The 21055-nt window shown below is 34.8% G+C and overlaps 1 protein-coding gene across 14 annotated transcripts in view; it reads left to right on the top strand.

The window, feature by feature from the left end:
* The window catches only part of LOC141544595 (uncharacterized), a 79932-nt gene that overhangs the window by 23101 nt on the left and 35776 nt on the right, over positions 1 to 21055 (top strand). For all 14 annotated transcript variants that reach the window (XM_074270970.1, XM_074270979.1, XM_074270978.1 and 11 more), the window contains exons 5-7: positions 4726 to 4863; positions 5863 to 5990; positions 20838 to 20871. In XM_074270970.1, coding sequence (XP_074127071.1) covers positions 4726 to 4863; positions 5863 to 5990; positions 20838 to 20871 — 300 coding nt within the window. The remainder of the gene's footprint in view (positions 1 to 4725; positions 4864 to 5862; positions 5991 to 20837; positions 20872 to 21055) is intronic.

Here is a 21055-nt window from a genome sequence, read left to right as displayed (position 1 = left end):
TACAAGCAAAACCAATAAAGATAAGAAGGAAAGCAGTAATCTGAGAAAAATTACTTCCAAGGGCTCTGATAAAGGCCTAATTTCTAAATATAGAGAGAGAATTAATTCAAATAAAAATTAATAAGAATACAAACCATTATCCAATTGACAAATGGTTAAAGGATATGAACAATTTCAGATGAAGAAATCCAAACCATTTCTAGTCACTTGAAAAGATACTTTAATTCATTATTGGTCAGAGGAATGCAAATTAAAACAACTCTGAGATACAACTACATACCTCCCAGATTGACTAGGATGACAGGAAAAGATAATGATAAATATTGGAGGGTATGTTGGTGAAGTAAACTGATCCAACCATTCTGAAGAGCAATATGAAACAATGTTGAAACAATGTCCCTTTAAACAAGCAATGTCCCTATTGGGCCTGTATCCCCAAGATATCATAAAAAAGGAAAAAGGACTTATGTTGGCAAAAATGTTTGTAGCAGCCCTTTTTGTAGTGGCAATGAAGTGGATACTGAGTGGATGTCCATCAGTTGGAGAGTGTCTGAACAAGTTATGGCATATTACATTTTTGGAATAATATTATTCTATCAGGAATAATCAGCAGGATGATTTCAGAGTGGTCTTGAGAGACTTACATAAACTGATGCTAAGTGAAGTGAGGAAAACTAAGAACATTGTATGCAGCAACAATAAGATTATACAATGATCATTTCTGACAGAAATGGCTCTTTTCAACAGCAAGGTGATTCAGGCCAGTTCCAGTGGTCTCATGATGAAGAGAGCCATTTGCACCCCAGAGAGAGGACTATGGGATCTCAGTGGGAATCACAACATAGTATTTCACTTTTGATGTTGTTTCTCTTTGCTTCCTTTTTGTTTTCTTTCTTTCTTTTTTCCCCCCTTTTGACCTGGTTTTCTTATGCAGCATAATAATTGTGAAAATGTGTATTGAAGAATTGCACATGTTTAATATATTGAATTACTTGCTAACTGGGGATGGGTGAGGGAAATGGAAGGAGAAAAAATTTGGAACACAATATTTTGCATGTTGAATATTGAAAATATACATGTATTTAAAAAAATTAAAAATAAATAAAATTAAATAAAAAGTAAAACAAAACAAAAATGTGAGTTCCACATTCTCTCCTTTGTCCCTACACACAGTTCCTATTAAGAAACTATATGTGAAGTTATGCAAAACATTTCCATAGATGAGAAAGAAAACATAGAACTCTCTTATTGTAAAAACAAACAAAAACACCCAAACAACAGCAACAATAACAAGAACAATCTTTAAGAAAAGTAAAGTTAGTACTCCTACTGATGAACATGCCTTTTTGCATAAGATCATAATGAAATCCTTTTTGTTTTTTCTTCAAAGAAAAATAAAACTTAAAGGGAGAGAAAGAAAAGCAGGATTGGAGGGAAAGAGAGAGAGAGAAAAAGAGAGGTCAATTTCTTATCCTAAGTCCTTCAGAGTAGATATGGATCATTGTACTACTCAGAATAAGAAAGGCATTTACAGCTGGTCATTGCAGATCATTGCTATTAATTTGCATGTATGTGTGTGTATACATATCTATCTATCTATCTATCTATCTATCTATCTATCTATCTATCTATATCTATATCTATCTATCTATCTATCTATCTATATATACACATATATACATATATACATGTATATGTATACATATACATCTCCCCATCCAATTGAGCCAGACCTTTCCTGAAATCCTTGCAAAGTATCTTAAGTTGGAAAATGATTATACTATGAAAGTTTGTGGATTCTGTCACTCCAGATTCTATTAAGAGGCTTGATTTAGCATTGATTCTGAAATTTTGTTTTTAAATTTAGGATTAGATTATTTAGTTTTTTATTAATGATTTAACTGTTTTTCCCACTGCCCTTTGATGAATTTTATCTTATTGCATTAAGATCTGAAAAGAATGCATTTAATATTTTTGAATGACTTCTGGGAGTAGAGCTAGAAAACTAAGCAGGAAATCAGTGTAGCACTCTCATATTCACCAAAAAACAAACATAAAATAGTTTCCACACCAAATCGGGGCAGAGAAGAATCATCAAAAATACTGGGAGAAATAAATTGTGAGCCCAAAAATCTTGAAAAATTAGCAGGAAATGTGTGAGGCAAAAGGGGAGCACAATGCAAGTCAGGAAGCAAGCCAGTAGGAAGCCCCACCTCAGGAACCATATGTAGAAACTGAGAACCAGTATGGTGGAGTAAGCAAATGCCAACATTGGATCCCCAAAATATCCCAGTATAGTCAGGGGAACAGGGAGACTACCTCTGACAAGGGTCACATGCTTCAGTCTAGGTCCTTGAAAACAGGCAAGCTCCAGAGGCCAGACCTCCTTTCAGTGTAGCCCCAGATAAAGAAGTAAACTCTAACCTTCAGGCACCTAAGCAAACAGGTACCTGCCAGTGATTGGATTACCCTGTCCTTTGTCGTATTGGGGGTGAATGCAGAAGCTCCTCAAGGGCCTCAATACATGCCAAACACTATCACTAACAGCTCAATTTAGTACCAAGCAGGCTGTAAGACCCTGAGGGCCTCCAGCAGTGCTAAAGGATGAGCAAAAGAGATCTGACCATAGAAAGTTATTATGGTGACAGAATAGATGAGGGCAACTATGTGAAAATATCTATGGGCAAAATGCCAATGAAAAGTTCTTATTTTTTTGCCCTTGAATTATATGATTTTTAAGCTATTTTTTGAGCTCTCCTAAAAGTCCTTTCTGGGCCTGAAACCACTTTCTCTTTTTCTTTAGGGATGGGGTGGGGTAGAGTAGCTGACACTGCTGGAGGCTTATACTGAGCCAATGTCCGAGTGTTTGTGCCTGCCTTCTTCTAAGGCTTTTTCTGCACTTTTCCAGAGATACACTGAAGCAAGTAGCAGTTTAACCACTTGTGGCTGCCTGTGTGCTTAAGTACCTCTAGGTTTGAAATTGACCTCTTTTCCTAGGGCTACACTGAAACACATGAGTTCTGGCCCCTGGGGGTTTCTTGTTTACCAGGGAGCTATCCTAAAAACTCGGAGCTGAAGTTTGCCTGTTCCCCTGGCCATGCCAACATGGAGGTACATGGGAGGTGCTGGTGTTAGCTTTTGCCTAATTCTCTGAGCTGACACTCAGAATCTACTGCTGGTTTGCTGAGGTGGAACCTGATGTAAGTTTCCTGAGATGCTTCTTGTTCTGGACTGCATTTCCCATTTATTCTAGGGAGATCTTTCCTGCCAATCTTCCAAGATTCTTAAACTCACAGATAGTTTCACTCCATCCTTTTGATGGTTCTGCTATTATAGAAGTTTCATTGGGGAGCAATTTTATGTTGTTTGGAGATTAATGTGGAAGACTCAAAATGATTTATTATTTACTTCCCGATCTTGACTGCTGAACACAATGTTAATAAAAATAAAAAACAAAACAAAACACACCTTTTTAGACATATGATAATATTAACTACTAATACTAAAGTTTATGATTCCATCAGTTTCAATATCTCTCATTATCTTTTAATTCCCATCCAAACATACTTTTTCCTCCTTTCTTAGATCTGATATTAGAGAGTTAGGATCAGAGAAAAAAGAGAATTAATATTTCTATCTGCTAGAAAGAGCTTATTAATATTTCAAAATAAATAGTTTTTCTTTTTAAATCTATGATTTCATCAGTGAGGATTTTTCTTGCACTAACTGAACCTTTAACAGAATCAAGCTGTTTTGTCATTTATGACTAAGTAGTCAAGGGATAGTACTATCTTTCATCAGTACTAGCTTATCAAAAACCCATATATCATCCAGCATACAATAAGCTCAGTACTTCAGAAGTATTTCAGAAAACATTTGTGTTTTCATCAACATAGATATTCTTTCCACTTGTTCAGCTCCTTAAGAATTTTAATAAGTTGACTTTGTGAGTTAATGATCTTTCTCCAAATCAATTGGTGCTCTCTTTCTGGCAATTAATTCTTCTAAATTTACATAAGTGTTCCCCTAAACAAGAAAGTTCATTGCTGTATTCATGTTCAAAGACTTTCAGAAAGTTAAGACATAAAAGAGCTTCATCTGATTTTGCTTTAGACAACCAATTGTCACTTCTACATTATGATAGGGCACTGGAGTAAGAATTTAATGGAATTGATAAGATTGTTTCTAATTGTTTTTGTTTGTTTGTTTGTTTGTTTGTTTTTTTGTCTGAGGCAACTGGTGCTACTGACTTGCCCAGGGTGTCACAGCTAGGAAATGTTAAGTGTCTGAGCCCAAATTTGAACTCAGGTCCTCCTAACTTCAGGGCTGGGTTTCTATCCATTGTGCCATCTAGCTACCCCTTTCAAAGAGCTTCCACTTTACTTTTCAGGCCAGTAAACAAACTGAATTGCCTTAATTTTGTCACCCAAGGAACATTGACACAATCTCTATTTTTTTAAATTATGATTAATTTCACAATCCCTACTAAAATTGGAAGGGGACAAAAAAGTTCTCTTTTCCATCTTTCTGTCTGGTTTTCATTGTCATTTCTAATGCTGCACTTGAGTAATCAAAATACTCCTCTCCATCACTATATGTTCATGTTGCATATGTGTATTAAGACTAAATGATATGAGATATCTTCTTATTGAAGTATATCTAGAAACATGATTAAATGTGATTAGTTTAAAGTTTTAAAAATGAATTGTTTCTTTGTTATTCTAGAACGGCCCTTATGATTGCTGTCACTCAGGAATCATCAGATTTGGTCACTCTGCTTCTCCACCATAATGCTGATCCCACTATCCAAGATGTGTATGGATGGACAGCTGAGCAGTATGCTCAGCAATATGATTATCCTCTGTAAGTGCTAACATAATTCTAAATGTCTTTATGTAACTGCATCTAAAAGAATTTTTCCTCCATAAAATCGAAAGTGAATATGGTTTTTATACTTGCATAATGTAACAACTGTCTGGCAAAGTCCCTGGAAAATTCCAGCTCTTCCAACTGCCACATGTTCAGAATAGCCCTGGGCAAACAGGCAACCTCTTGAGGATAGACCTCTGTTTCATACTTAAGGATCCTAAGAAGAAATTGAGCAAATGACCAACTCAAATTATCGAAGTTGAGTACAACACGGGCAAAAAAGATATGAGCTAGAACCACACAAGTCTGATATCAGAATTTTCAGAAGTAATAATGATAATAACTGCCATTTTAATAGTGTTTTTAAGATTTTCCAATGTTTTACATACATTTTCGTATTTGATCTTCACAAATTCTATAATATAATAATAATTGTGTACATTGATAGAGGCAGTGGGTTTTGTTGTTGTTTATTTCTTTTTTAATGTCTTGCAGACATCTCTCACTTGTAAGAGACCTAAAGTTAAGGTTTAGGGAAAATCACATTATATCTTGGATATCTTCATGTGAGTGCTAATGAAAAAGAATCCTATATGTTAATGGCCAACATTAAGTATTCACAGGCAGTTTGTAGGGGTAAATATGCTCAATTTGGTGTCAGAAGTCCTGGGGAAAGATCATCCCTCTCACTGTGTGTGGACAACTTGTCTGGACAACTGGATCCTTTCTGGGATTTAGTTATTTAACTGATAAAAAGATTACCCTTAATGCCCTTAATAAGCCTTTTCAGTTTTAAGCCTACAATTCTATAGTACTGTGACTCTGAAGACAAATGTATTACATCTCAGTTGAATGATTAGTATTGCTTTATTAAAGACTTTATTAAAACAATAAAAATATTAAAAGTGTCTAATATTTGAGATACATAAAGATTTGTTGCATATATTATTTTATTTGGGTGATGCAGACTTATTTTGTTTACTTTTTTTTTAGACTTACTTATTATCAACAAATTGAAAATCAGAAAGACTGTAATAAGCCCTCTACATCCCAAATCAGCTGTTCAGAGCAACCTTCTGGTTTTGGATTTGCTTTCAGTGTACCATTCCTGTACAAAAAAGGTAGAACTACTGATAAACCCAAATAAATAGTTAATTAAAAAATAAGCGCTATCTTAAAATTCATACATTCTCTATTTTAAAATAATAGAAACTTTTTTATCTTTGGTTAATGAATTAATTACCAAATTGTAGGTCTACTACCCTGAAACTACAAAGCAATGTTTGTGTCACTTTTATCTGCTTTATCTCCCCAATAAATGTTAGGCTACACTATCAATTTTCTGACTTCCAAATTATTTTATAAATGTTTAACCAAATTATTCTACATATGTTAAACCAAAATAACCAAATAACTTAACCAAAAGTGAAAACTCTTTAACACTTAAAACATTAAATATTACATTTGATAATATAATGTTTTTACGCTTAAATGTGGGGTAAATAAATGATACCATTTCTTATGATTTAATATAAATTGAATGAAATTCGCCAAAGATCTATCATATCAAACTTTTCTAGTATTCTATTTACCTGTTTGGCTTCTTTCTTATTTATTTTATGGTTTGGTTTATCTAATTCTGAGAGTGCAAGGTTGAGATCTCCCACTATTATAGTTTTGCTGTCTATTTCTTCTTTCAGCTCCCTTATTTTCTCTTTTAAGAATTTAGATGCTGCACCACTGGGTGAGTATATGTTTAATATTGATACGGCTTCATTATTGATGCTGCCCTTTAGCAGGATATAATGCCCTTCCTTATCTCTTTTAATTCAATCAATTTTTGTTTTTACTTGATCTGAGATGATGATGGCTACCCCTGCTTTTTTGGCTTTACCTGAAGCATCGTAGATTCCTTTACTTTTAGTTTGAATGCATTACCCTGTTTCAGGTGTATTTCCTGTAAACAACTTATAGTAGGATTCTGACTTTTAATCTAGTCTACTCACTGATTCCTCTTTACAAGGGAGTTTACCCCATTCACATTTATGGTTAGAATGACTAATTCTATATTGCTTGCCATCCTGTTAAGCTCTGCTTATGTTTTTAACCTTTCCTTCCCTCTTACCCCCCTACCCAGTATTAAACTTGTGAACACCACTTGCTTTTCACAGCCCTCCATATATTTTCCCAATTTGTTACTTCCCTTCTAATCTTGTTTGCATTAGTTTTGTTTGTACAAATGCTTTTTAATTTGATGTAATCAAAATCTTCTATTTTGTGATCAATAATGATCTCTAGTTCTCCTTTGGTCATAAATTTCTTTGTCCTCCACAGGTCTGAAAGGTAGACTATCCCCAGTTCCTCTAATCTGTTTATGATCTCATTCTTTATGCCTAAATCATGGACCCATTTTGTTCTTATCTTGGTATATGGTGTTAAGTGTGGGTCCATATCTAATTTTTGCCATACTAATTTCCAGTATTCCCAACAGTTTTTTTTTTTTCAAATAATGAATTCTTATCCCAAATGTTGGTGTCTTTGGGTTTGTCAAAATCTAGATTTCTATAGTTGTACCCTATTTTGTCCTGTGTACCCAATCTTTTCCCCTGATCGACTAGTCTATTTCTTAGCCAATACCAAATGGTTTTAATGACTGTTGTTTTATAATATAGTTCTAGATCAGGTACAGCTAGACCAACTTCATTTAATTTTTTTTTCATTACATCCCTTGAAATTCTCAACCTCTTATTGTTCCATATAATTTCTGTTGTTATTTTTTCTAGGTCATTAAAATAGTTTCTTGGGAGTCTGATTGGTATAGCACTAAATAAATAGATTAGTTTGGGGAGCATTGTCATCTTTATTACATTCGCTCGGTCTATCCAAGAGCACTTAATGTCTTTCCAATTATTTAAATCTGACTTTATTTTTGTGGCAAGTGTTTCGTAATTTTGCTCATATAATTCCTGACTTTTCTTTGGTAGATGGATTCCCAAATATTTTATAGTCTTGACAGTTGTTTGGAATGGAATTTCTCTTTGTATCTCTTGCTGTTGCATTTTGTTGGTGGTGTATAAAAATGCTGGAAAATTATGTGGATTTATTTTGTATTCAGCAAATTTGCTAAAGTTGTGAATTCCAATAACTTTTTATTAGAATCTCTTGGGTTCTCTAACTATACCATCAAACCATCTGCAAAGAGTGATAGTTTGATTTCTTCATTACCTACTCTTATTCCTTTAATCTCTTTCTTGAATCTTATTGCCGTGGCTAGCATTTCTAATACAATATTGAATAGTAATGGTGATAGTGGGCAACCTTTTTCACTCCTGATCTTACTAGGAAAGGTTCCAGTTTATCTCCATTACCTAGTATGCTTACTGATGGTCTTAAGTATAGGCTCATGGCTATTTTAAGGAATAGTCCATTTATTCCTATTCTCTCAAGTGTTTGTAGTAGGAATGGATGTTATATTTTATCAAATGCTTTTTTTTGCATCTATTGAGATGATCATAAGCTTTTTTAAAATTTGATTATTAATATGGTCAATTATACTAATAGTTTTCCTAATAGTTTTCCTAATATTAAACCAGCCCTGCATTCCATTCCTTGTATAAATCCTACTTGATCACTGTGTATTATTCTGGGGATGATTTTCTGAAGTCTTTTTGCTAATATCTTATTTAAGATTTTAGCATCAATATTCATTAAGGAGATTGGTCTATAGTTTTCTTTCTCAGTTTTCAACCTACCTCGTTTAGTATCATCAGTGACATGTCTGTGTCATATAAAGAGTTTGGTAGGACTCCTTCATCCTCTATTTTTTCAAATAATTTATATAACATTGGGGCTACTTGTTTTTTAAATGTTTGGTAGAATTCACATGTAAACCCATCTGGTCCTGGGGATTTTTTCTTGGGGAGTTGAGTAATAGCTTGTTCTATTTCTTTTTTCTTAAATGGGACTATTTAAGCAGTTTACCTCCTCCTCTGTTAATCTAGGAAGCCTATATTATTGGAGGTAGTCATCCATTTAAAATTGGGCAAAGTAACTCCTTATTATTTCTCTAATTTCCTCTTCGTTGGTGGAAAAATCCCCCTTTTCATTTTTAAGACGAACAATTTGTTTTCCCTTTCCTTTTTCTAATCAGATTTAACAAAGTTGTATCTATTTTATTAGCTTTTTCATAAAACCAACTCTTAGTTTTATTTATCAATTAAAAGGGGTTTTTTTCTTTCTTTTTTTTTTTTTCTTTCTTTATTTTTTTACTGAGGCTGGGGTTCAGTGACTTATCCAGGGTCACACAGCTAGGAAGTGTCAAATGTCTGAGGCCAGATTTGAACTCAAGGCTGGTGCTCTATCCACTGGGCCACCTAGCTGCCCACTATTTTCAATATTATTGATTTCTCCTTTTAATTTTAGAATTTCAAGTTTAGTTTTTGGTTGGGACTATTTAAGCAGTTTACCTCCTCCTTCTCTTAATCTAGGAAGCCTATATTTTTGGAGGTAGTCATCCATTTAAAGTTGGGGAAAGTAACTCCTTATTATTTCTCTAATTTCCTCTTCATTGGTGGAAAGATCCCTCTTTTCATTTGTAAGACTAACAATTTAAGTTTTCCCTTTCCTTTTTCTAATCAGATTTACCAAAGGTCTATCTATTTTATTAGCTTTTACATAAAACCAACTCTTAGTTTTATTTATTAATTCAATAGATTTTTTTTTCATATTTTTGTTTTTTTTCTTATTTTTTTTCCTGAGGCTGGGGTTAAGTGACTGGCCCAGGGTCACACAGCTAGGAAATGTTAAATGTCTGAGGCCAGATTTAAACTCAGGTCCTCCTGAATTCAAGGCTGGTGCTCTATCCACTGGGCCACCTACCTGCCCACTACTTTCAATATTATTGATTTCTCCTTTTAATTTTAGAATTTCAAGTTTAGTGTTTGGTTGGGGGGGTTTATTTTGGTCCTTTTCTAGCTTTTCAAGTTGCAGGCCCAATTTATTGATCTTCTCTTTCTCTCTCTTATTCAAGTAAGCCTCTAAAGACATGGCATTTCCCCTTATCACCTCTTTTGCTGCATCCCACAAATTTTGGTATGATGTCTCATCATTGTCATTATCTTGTGTGAAATTATTATTTTTTTCTATAATTTGCTGTTTTACCTAGTCATTTTTAAGATGAGATTATTTAGTTTCAAATTACTTTTTGGTCTATTTGCCCCTAACTTCTTGTTGAATGTAGTTTTTATTGCATTGTGATCTGAGATGAAGGCATTTACTATTTCTGCCTTCCTGCATTAAATTTTGAGATTTTTACGTCCCAATATATGGTCAATTTTTGTATTGGTTCCATGAACTGCTGAGAAAAAAGTATACTCCTTTCTATCACCATTCAGTTTTCTCCAAAGATCTATCATACCTAGTTTTTCTAATGTTCCATTTACCTCTTTAATTCCTTTCTTATTTTTTTTATGGTTTGATTTATCTAATTCTGAGAGTGCAAGGTTAAGGTCTCTCACTATTATAGATTTGCTGTTTAATTTTTTTTGCAACTCTCTTAACTTCTCCTTTAGGAAGTCAGATGGCATACCATTTGGTGCATATATGTTTAGTATTGATATGGTTTCATTATCTATGCTACCTTTTAGCAGGATATGGTTTCCTTCCTTATCTCTTTTAATTGGATCAATTTCTGCTTTTGCTTGATCTGAGATAAGGATGGCTAGCCCTGCTTTTTTGGCTTCACCTGAAACATAATAGATTCTTTTCCAACCTTTTACCTTTACTCTGTATGTATCTCCCTCCTTTAAATGTGTTTCCTGTAAACAACATATTGTAGGGTTCTGACATTTGATCCAGTCTGCTATCTGCCTCAGTTTAATGGGAGAGTTCATGCCATTCACATTTAGAGTTAAAATTACTAATTCTGTATTTCCTGCCATCATATTATTCCCTGATTATGCTTTTTTTTCCCCCTTGTCCCCCTGAAACCTTTACCCAGTATTGAATTTATGGACCCCACTTGTGATGCATAGCCCTCCCTTTTAAGTATCCCTCCCCCCTCTTTTTAAGTCCCTTCTCCTTTCTTGTACCCTTCCCTTATTCCTCTTTTTCTTTTCCTTTTTCCTCTCTGCACTTTTAATGAGGTGAGAGAGAATTCTGTGAAAAACAAATATGTCAATTATTTACTCTTTGAGCCTACTCTGATGAGAGTAAGATTTATACAATATTTCTCCCCCTCTCTAAGTTCCCTCAGATGTGGTAAATTTTCTATGCCTCCTCCTGGGATTTAGATTCCTTCTTTTTATCTTTCCTTTCCCATTTTATGATACTATCTCCTTCCCTTTACTACTTCTTTTTCATGTTATATCAGTAAAATTAAATTATCCATGTGGACTTTGTATCCACAACAGAGATACAGTTCTCAAGAGTGCTTTTTACCTTTTTTTTTTTTTTGCTTCTCTTGAGACTTGTGGATGTAGATCAAATTTTTTGTTTAAATCTGTTTTTTTTTTTTTTTTCCTTAGAAACAAATGGAATTCCTCTGTTTCATTAAATGTCCATCTTCTTCCATGGAAGAAAATGCTAAACTTAGTTGGATAGTTTATTATTGGTTGCAATACTAGTTCTTTTGACTTTCAGAATATCAGGTTCTAGGCCCTACGATCCTTTAATGTGGAGGCACCCAGGTCTTGAGTGATCCTTATTGTGGAATCTTGATATGAATTTTTTTTTTTTCCTGGCTACTTGCAATATTTTTTCCTTAGTTTGGTAGTTTGGCAGCTTAGCCACAATGTTCTTTTTTTAGGGTCTTTTTCAGAAGATGTTCGAGGAATTCTTTCATCGCCTATTTTCCCTTCTGTTCCTATTATCTCTGGACAATTCTCGTTGATGATTTCCTGTAAAATAGAATCTGGGCTCTTTTTTTTCATCATAATTTTCAGTAAATCCAATGATCCTCAGATTATCTCTCCTAGATCTATTTTCCAAGTCTATAGATTTTCCCAGTAAATATTTGATGTTATTCTCCAGCTTTTCATTTATTTATTTTTTTGTTTTGTTTTGTTTTGTTTGACTGATTCTTGATTTCTCAATGAATCATTCATTTCTATTTGTTCAGTTCTGATTTTTAATGAGTCATTTTCCTTCAAATTTTTAGTTCTTTTTGTATGGGTCCAATTGAGCTTTTAAATGAATTATTTTGCTCAGTTGAATTTTTTTTCATTTCACTATTTTTTTAGTGAGTTATTTTCTTTTTCCACATCACAAACACTACTTTTTAAGGATTTTTTTTATCTTCTCCAATTCAGAAATCTTACTTTCCTGTTTTTTGTTAATCTTTTCTAATTCACAAAATTTTGTTTCCCTGCACCTCCTGTGAATTCTGTATTTTTTTCCAACTCAAATTTCAGGACGTTGTTATTCTCTATCATAGCTTCTCTTTCCTTTCCCCATTTTTCTTCAAAATCTCTTAACTTTTGACCAGTCTCTTCTAGGAGAGGATTATGTGTTGACGGGCATGTATCATTCCCTTTTAGGCTGTTATCTGGAGAGTGTTTGCTGTTAGCTTCCTTGGGGTTGGATACCAGCTCTTTCTCAGTATAAAATGTGTCAATCATTCTCTTCAGTTTCTTACTCATTCTTAAAACTCTGTGGGGGTCTGCTCTTTTGTATGAAATTTACCAGCTTTCTCCCAGACAGTTGATAGGATGCAGCAATCCTTTGACTGGGCTAAGAGAGAACTCTGGGAGAGAGTTCTCTTCCTCCCAACAGAAATGACTCAGAGGTGGTTAGCAGGGCTGCAGCAAGGAGTGCCCATTGAAGGACCCACACTATGTCACCTAGCAACTGCCCTGAGACTAGAGGCTGAACAGTAAAAGCGTCACAAACCCCAGGCAAAGCCTCCCATAGGGCCGTAAATATTACCAGCTGACACAAAAAGCCCCTGCTCTTAAACTGGACATCTCTGCTCAGAAAGCACACTTGCTGTTGCAGGGGTTCTGCTGCTGTGGGAGTTCCACTGCTGCTGAAGTTTCACTACTGTGAGAATTCCACTACCTCAGGCTGAGCCCCACACTATGAGGATTACAGGCTGCCCCAGGCTGTGTCCCCTGCTGTTCACATTCTTAACTGCCCTAAGGAAAAGCCCCGGACAGCAGAAGGGGGCTGCACACCATAATGAGATTAGTGTTCTGTAACTTCTGGTTTGGGGTGATTATATTTTCTGGATTTTTACTTTAAAGTGGCTTTGATTTCTCTTCTTATGTGCCATTTTACAAGCAGAGTGGAGCTATCAGCCTATGCCAGATTCCTCTATCTCAGTGGCTTCTCTGATCCCAGAGTTCTCCCCAGCCCATTTGACTCAATGTGCTAGCCCTTAGTCCAACCCTGTCTGTGCCGGTGCTTTTTTTCCTCCTCTTAGAACCGACCTTTTCTGTTAAAATTCCAGATTCTCTTTTTCTGGTAAGTTGTGCTTCTAATCCTTGTGGTTTTTATCAGTCCAGCATTATTTTTGAAGCTGATTTCACTAGTTGGTATTGATGGTAAAAGGGAGCTTAGAAATGCATGTGTATCTTCTGTGCCATCTTGGCTCTGCCCCACTTTCTTTCCTTTTTCTAATCAAATTTACCAAAGGTTTATCAATTTTATCGTTTTTTTTCATAAAACAAACTCTCAAGTTTTATTTATTAATTTAAAAGTTTTTTTATATTCAATTTTATTTTCATTTTCATTTTAGTATTCCAAGTTAATATTTGATGGGAGGGTTAATTTGCTCTTTTTCTAACTTTTTAAGTAGTAAACCCAATTCATTGATCTTCTTTCTCTATTTTATTCAAGTAAGCCTCTAGAGATATAAAATTTTCCCTTATTACCACTGTGGCTGCATCCCACAAATTTTGGTATGTTGTCTCATTGTCGTCATTCTCTTGAGTGAAATTATTGTGTCTATGATTTGACCCATTCATTCCTTAGGATGAGATTATTTAGTTTCCAATTACTTTTTTGTTTAGCCCTAGCTTTTTGTTGAATGTAGTTTTTTCATTGTGATCTAAAAAGAATGAATTTACTATTTCTAACTTTCTGCATTTAATTTTGAGGTCTTTATGTCCCAATATATGGTCAATTTTTGTAGAAGTTCCATGAACTGCTGAGAAGAAAGTATACTCCTTCCTGTCTCTATTCAGTTTTCTCAAAAGATCTGTCATATCTAACTTTTCCAATATTACCAATATTTACCTCTTTAACTTCTTTCTTATTTGTTTTGTGGTTTGATTTATCTAATTCTGAAAGTGCAAGGTTGAGTTCTCCAACTATTATAGTTTGCTGTGTATTTTTTCTTCCAACTCTTTCAACTTCTCCTTTAGGAGATCTTGGTGCACCATATATGCACAATATATATTCACTACTTGGTGCATATATGTTTAGTATTGATACTGCTTCATTGTCTATGCTACTCTTTTGCAAGATGTACTTTCCTTCCTTATTTCTTTTAATTAGATAATATTTTGCTTTTCTTGATCTGAAAATGGCTAGCCCTGCTATTCTGAATTCACCTGAAGCATAATGAATAGATTCTCCTACAGCCTTTTACCTTGACTCTGTATGTATTACCCTGCTTTAAATGTGTTTCCTGCAAACCATATATTGTAGGATTCTGGCTTTTGATGCAGTGTGCATCAGACTCCACTTTATGGGAGAATTCATCACATTCACATTTACAGTTAAAAGTACTAATTCTGTATTTTCTGCCATCTTATTATCCCCAGATTATACTTTCCTTTTCCTTTCCCTCTTTACCCATGTCCCCAGTATTAAACTTAGGGCACCACTTGCCTCATGCCGCTCTCCCTTTTTAGAATCCCTCCCATCCCCTTTCAGTCCCTCCTCCTTTCCTTTAACTTTGTCTTATTTTTTTTTCTGTATTCCCTTCTATTTAATTTACTCCTTTCCTTCTCCCTTTTCATCTCCCACATTTCAATGGGGTGAGAGAAGTTTCTCTGTAAACCAAATATGTCTAATATTTTCTCTTTGAGCCAAATCTGATGAGAGTACGATGTACCTCCCTCTCCCTTAATTCCCTCAGATATAATAGGTTTCCTTTGCCTCTTTGTGTGATGTAATTTCCCTCTTTTTATCTCCCCTTTTCCCTTTTCTGATAAAATCCCCTTTCCACTTTTATTTTCCAATTTTTTAAATATTATAACAGTAAAACCAAATTATACAAATGCTCTTTATGTATGCCTATAACAAAAAACAAGAGTTCTTTTTATCTTTTATGGTTCTCCTATTGGGAGGTTAAATTTTTTGTTTAGCTCTATTTATTTATTTATTTTTTCATTAGGAATAAATGGAATTCACTTGTTTCATTGAATGTCTATCTTCTTCCCTGGAAGAAAATGTGCAGCTTAGCTGGGTAGTTTATTCTTGGCTGCATTCCAAGTCTTTTTGACTTTCAGAAGCTGAGATTCCAGGCCCTTTGATCCTTTAATGTGGAAGCTGCTAGATTCTGAGTTATCCTATATTGTCGTTCCTTGGTATTGTTTTTTTTTTTTTTTTTGTTTTTTTTTCTGGCTGCTTGTAACATTTTTTCCTAAGTCTGACAGTTCTGAAATTTAGCCACGTTATTACTTGACGTTTTTATTTGGGGGTTCAATGCCTATTTTACCTTCTGATTCTCTTACATGTGAGGCAGTTCTCTTGGAGGATTTTCTGAAAAATATTGTCTAGGCTCTTTTTGCTCATCATGCTTTTCAGAGATTCCAATTATCCTTAGATTATGTGTCCTAGATCTATTTTCCAGGTCTCTTATTTTTCCACGTAGATATTTAACATTTTTTTCTATTTTTTTCATTTTTTTGTTTTTTCTTCACTGATTCTTGATGTCTCAAATAATCATTCATTTCTGTTTTTTCAATTCTGAGTTTTTAAATTAATTTTATAAATATAATTTTTTCATAGTACATATGCATGAATATATATATTTTTTTACATTATCCCTGTATTCATTTTTCCAAATTTTCCCCTCCCTCCCTCCCTGCCTCTACTCCCTCCCCTAGATGACAGGCAATTCCATGAATATTAAATGTACTACAGCATAACCTAGATATAATATATGTGTGTAAATCCAATTTTCTTGTCGCATGGTAATAATTGGATTCCAAAGGTATAAGTAACCTGGGTAGAAAAGATAATAATGCAAGCAGTTTACATTCAATTCTGATCAGTTCTGATTTTTTAATCAAATCAGTTCTTATTTTTAATAAGTTATTAGCTTCATTAACTTTTTTCCCTTCTTTTTCTATATGTCCAATTGAGTTTTTAAATGACTTGTTTTGCTCTATGGAATTTTTTCCATTTCACTCATTTTTTTTTGTTTGTTTGTTTGTTTTGTTTTGTTTTGTTTTGTTTTGTTTTTAATGAGTTATTTTCATTTTTCCAATGAACAAATCTTACTTTCCTGGGACTTCTTTACCTTTTCCAATTCACAAATTCTGTTTACCTGGGAGTCCCTTACCTTTTCCATTTCACATTTCAGGAAGTTGTTTTCTTTTTCCACTTTATCAAATCTTTCTTTTAATGAGTTATATGCATTTCTCATGCTCTTTTGCAGAGCTTCTCTTTTTTTTTATCCATTTTTCTTCTAGCTCTGTTTTAGGATATTTTCTGATTTCTTCCAGTTGAACTTGTCTGATGGGGATCAGGTTATATCCCCCTTTGTTTTTGTTTTTGTTTTTTTTTTTTCTGGAAATTTTCTTCTATTAGTCTCCTTAGGGTTAGAAATCTGCTCTATTTCTGTATAGAAACTATCTATAGTTAAAGCTAGCTTGGCTTTTTTATTCATTTTTTTTAAAGCCCTTAGTGTCTGGCTTCAGGGGAAGGAGGTTCTCAGCTTCCTCTGCAAAACAGGGACAGATAGACAGTAACTGTCCTGCAAAAACAGGCTTGAAGAGTGGACATTCTGCTGCAAAGTCTTACTGCCCTGGGCAGAGCCCCCACTGTGCAGAAATTATGAGTGTCTTGGGCAGAACCCTGCTATGCAGTAGTGTGATTTTCTTTGGAAGTACCCCACTGGGCAGGAAGTGTGCCCTGGGCAGAGCCCCACTAGTGGCTGCCTTGGGACAAGCGGTTGAGCAGCAGAAGTGTCTCTGTTCTGGTAGACTATGGCTGAACAGCTGTACTGGGGTTGTGCTGGGTCACTCCTGGTGCTGGGTGGGTATGGTCAGGTCCTGTTAAACTCTGGTGTTTTGGTGTATATGCTACCTTTGGTGTTTGTGTAACTTCTCTGTTGATCTACTGCTTTTCAATTAAAGCAGAGCAGACAACGTGTGGTAGAGTCCTCCCTGCAAATTCTCCACCCACAGGGATCACACTGTGCTCCGGGTCCACTCAGCATGGGCAAGCCTCTGTGTTCTGACTCCCTGGCTGCTCTGGACTCCTCCTACCCGATCAAGACAGACTTTATCTGGCGAAGTTCCAAGTAATCTTTGGCTGGCAAAGTGTTGTACTCCCAATATTTGGGAATCCTACCAGTCAAGCATGATTTCTGAGGCTGAATTAGGTATATAGTAAGTGAGGGTAGAAGGGAGTTCAGAATGAAGCATCTATCCTCTCCACCATCTTGGCTCTGCCCCCCCCCCCCCGGGAAGTAGTATTTTTTTTAAAACAAGATCTCTGGTTCTTTTTCTAAAGCTCTCATTTCCTTTCTCCACTTTCCTTTTAACTCTTTTAAGATCTATTTATAATTCTTACTAAGAGAATCTTCAGAGTTGCAGACCAAGTTATCTTACATTTTGAGGCTTGACCTGATGGCTTTTTGCCTCAAGTGTCATCAGGGTTTGAGGTCTGCACTTTCCTATCTCCATAGAATCTATCTATGGTCAGAGTTCTTTTGCTTTTCATTTTTAAATGTTCTGGTCTGCTCTTAGGACAATAGGGAAATTGTCCCAAATTTCCTCTATCTCAAATTTCCTCTACAGGCAACAGTAGTTTCATGCTTCCCTGGGGCCAGGGTTGCTGTCTTCCATCTAGTGCTGTGTAAGCATGGCTAAACCCATTTGTTTTCCTGGGGTTTGGGGTCTCATTATTTGTCTTCTGAAGTTGAGTTGAAAGTCTTTCAGCAGAAGATATTTTGGAAGAACTTCAGGAAAAGTCTGTTTGCTGATCCAGTGGTTTCTGAACCAAGACAGAATAGCTTGTATTATAGTTAAAAGATTCCCAGTAAATTTCTCCAGGGGACAGAATCCACTCTGACCTCAGTCCCTGTATTGTACCTTTGCTGGGCCACCTCCACCCTACCCCTGTTCTTCAGACCGACTTTTCCTGAGGTTCTTCCAAAGTATCTTCTGCTGAAAATATATGTGGATTCTGTCACTCGAAAACCAATTCAGAGGCTTTATGTGACAAAAGGAAGGAAGAGCTCAAAGATTTGTGCATTTTTTGTCTCCTTGATTTTATGTTTTAAAAAACTACCATACTAAAATATCTGCCTAGGGAGAAGCATTAGCTACTTTGATATTTATGAACATAGTTGATATCTTCAGGCCCTCCACTCTTCAGGAAAGTATCTAGAAATACCATTTTTGGCTGCACAGTATAGAATGACATTTTTAGCTTACTTATGTTTAAATGGAAATAAATCATTATTAGATAACTCAATATGTATTATGTTATATAATGAAATTTCACTTAAAATATATCAGAGAGTAGCGGGAACTCTAAATTCTCAGTCTGAGGAGACACAGTGAACATTTTTGCAGGTCCTAACCAGTTGGGTAAACTGGCTAAAGAGCTGTCCTTTACTGTCAGAAGACATAGGTTTAAAACTCACTTCTGATACATCCTAGCTGGTTGACTCTACACAAGTTGCTTAACCTCACAGCGCCTCAACTTAATAATTCACTAAGAATATCATTTGCAATAAAGGCTTCATTTCCAAAATATAAAGAGAATTGACTCTAATTTATAAGAAATCAAGCCATTCTCCTATTGATAAATGGTCAAAGGATATGAACAGACAATTCTCAGAAGAAGAAATTGAAACTATTTCTAGCTATATGAAAAGATGCTCCATGTCATTATTAATCAGAGAAATGCAAATTAAAACAACTCTGAGATACCACTACACATCTCTAATTGGCTAGAATGACAGGGAAAGATAATGCAGAATGTTGAAGGGGATGTGGGAAAACAGGGACACTGACACATTGTTGCTGGAATTGTGAATGCATCCAGCCATTCTGGAGAGCAATTTTCAACTATGCTCAAAAAGTTATCAAACTGTGCATCCCCTTTCACCCAGCAGTTTTACTTCTGGTCTTATATCCCAAAGAGATCTTAAAGAAGGGAAAGGGATGCGGATGCCCATTGATTAGAGAAGGGCTGAATAAATTGTGGTATATGAATATTATGGAATATGATTGCTGTGTAAGAAATGACTAGCAGGATGATTTCAGAAAAGCCTGGAGAGATTTACATGACCTGATGCTGAGTGAAATGAGTAGGACCAGAAGATCGTTGTATACTTGCACAACAATACTATATGATGATCAATTCTGATGGATATGGCCATTTTCAACAATAAGATGAACCAAATCACTTCCAATAGAGCAATAATGAACTGAACCAGCTACACCCAGCATAAGAACCACTACATAGAATTCCCAATCCCTCTAATTTTGTCCGCCTGCATTTTATATTTCCTTCACAGGCTAATTGTACACTGTTTCAAAGTCCGATTCTTTTTGGACTGCAAAACAAACTTTTGGTCGTGTGTGTGTGTGTGTGTGTGTGTGTGTGTGTGTGTGTGTGTATATGTATAAATTTCTACTTTAAGATATCGAACATGTATTGACCAACCTGCCATCTTTGGGGTGGGGGGGAACGAGGGGAAAAATTAGAAAAAACGGTTTCGCAATTGTCAATGTTGTGAAATTCCCCATGCATATATCTGGTAAATAAAAACTATTAAATTAAAAGAATATCATTTGCAGAGAAATTCCCTGTTTATCAGTGAAGGTAATTTTTATCACTGTGATTTCCATACAAATGAAATCTCATATTCCTTTGGACATAATTAGTTCAAAAGCAATCTGGCAGCATCATTTTCAATGTTTTGGAGAAAGTCAATTTTGGAGAATGATTTATGAATTAAATAACAAAATAATATACCTAGTGAAATGGAGAAATAGTTATCTCTTAGTTCTTTCCCTTAGACTCATGTCATGGTTCGTAGTAAAAAAAAAAAGAATTTCTTATTTTATTGCCCAGTAAAATATTTTTAAACTATATTTTGCAGTCAAAGATCAGAAGAAATAATAGATGTGCATTGTAAATCATTACTTTTGTTTTTATTTTTAGTTTCCCTTCCCAAGAAGACTTGAATAGAAAAAATACATTGGTTTTCTACTTATTAACCCCTTTCTTCAAGGGATTATAGAGCTTTAGACAGGTTACATTGTTTTGGATCTCTTGCCCATGGAGAAGAGATAGAAATATGTTATGTTATGCTAAACTGAATGTCTGTGGATTTCTCTGATTTATAAAAGGGAATATTCTGCCATGTCATGCTGAATGTGGCAGTACTATATTTCCAAACATTTTATCTGTGAGGACTGTGGTAAGAAAGTCGATCTTTCTCAATATCGTCTTTGCAATCTACTTACATAAAAAAGCCCAAATTATTCATGTTAGAGCAGATTGTTCTTTTTATTTATGGTATTTGCTTAGAGATATGGTGCTCTGAAAGTGCGAAGCAATTAATGTAACCAGATCACTCACAGATAACTCATATTTTAAGACCACCTCTTTCTACCCACCTCATTCAACTTAAAGACATTTATCTATATCACAATTCCCTTTGAATCATATTGGCGTTGCTCAAAAATACATTGTAGAATAGCTTTAAAATTATGCCTTTTATATTAATTTTTATATATTAAGTTTTAATTGTATTTTACTTTTTTCTACAATAGCAGAAGAAAGTTCTTCAGAAGATTCTACAAGCAGGTAGGCTTTGTAGCTTTTGATTAATCTTCTTGGTCCAGTCTTCAATGGGTTTTTCAATTCAGACAAAGCAGACTGTCATGAATCCAAAATTTTTATACTACTATAGTATACTATGCTATACTATGCTATAGAATTTTTATACTATCATATTAATTCATGTTTTTGCTTAATTAACTTTCAACAA

Source organism: Sminthopsis crassicaudata, chromosome 5 (genome assembly GCF_048593235.1).
Source record: "Sminthopsis crassicaudata isolate SCR6 chromosome 5, ASM4859323v1, whole genome shotgun sequence".
Taxonomy (NCBI): Eukaryota; Metazoa; Chordata; class Mammalia; order Dasyuromorphia; family Dasyuridae; genus Sminthopsis; species Sminthopsis crassicaudata.
The sequence above is the reverse complement of the archived record's forward strand: the minus strand, read 5'-3'. Positions and strand labels throughout refer to the sequence as shown.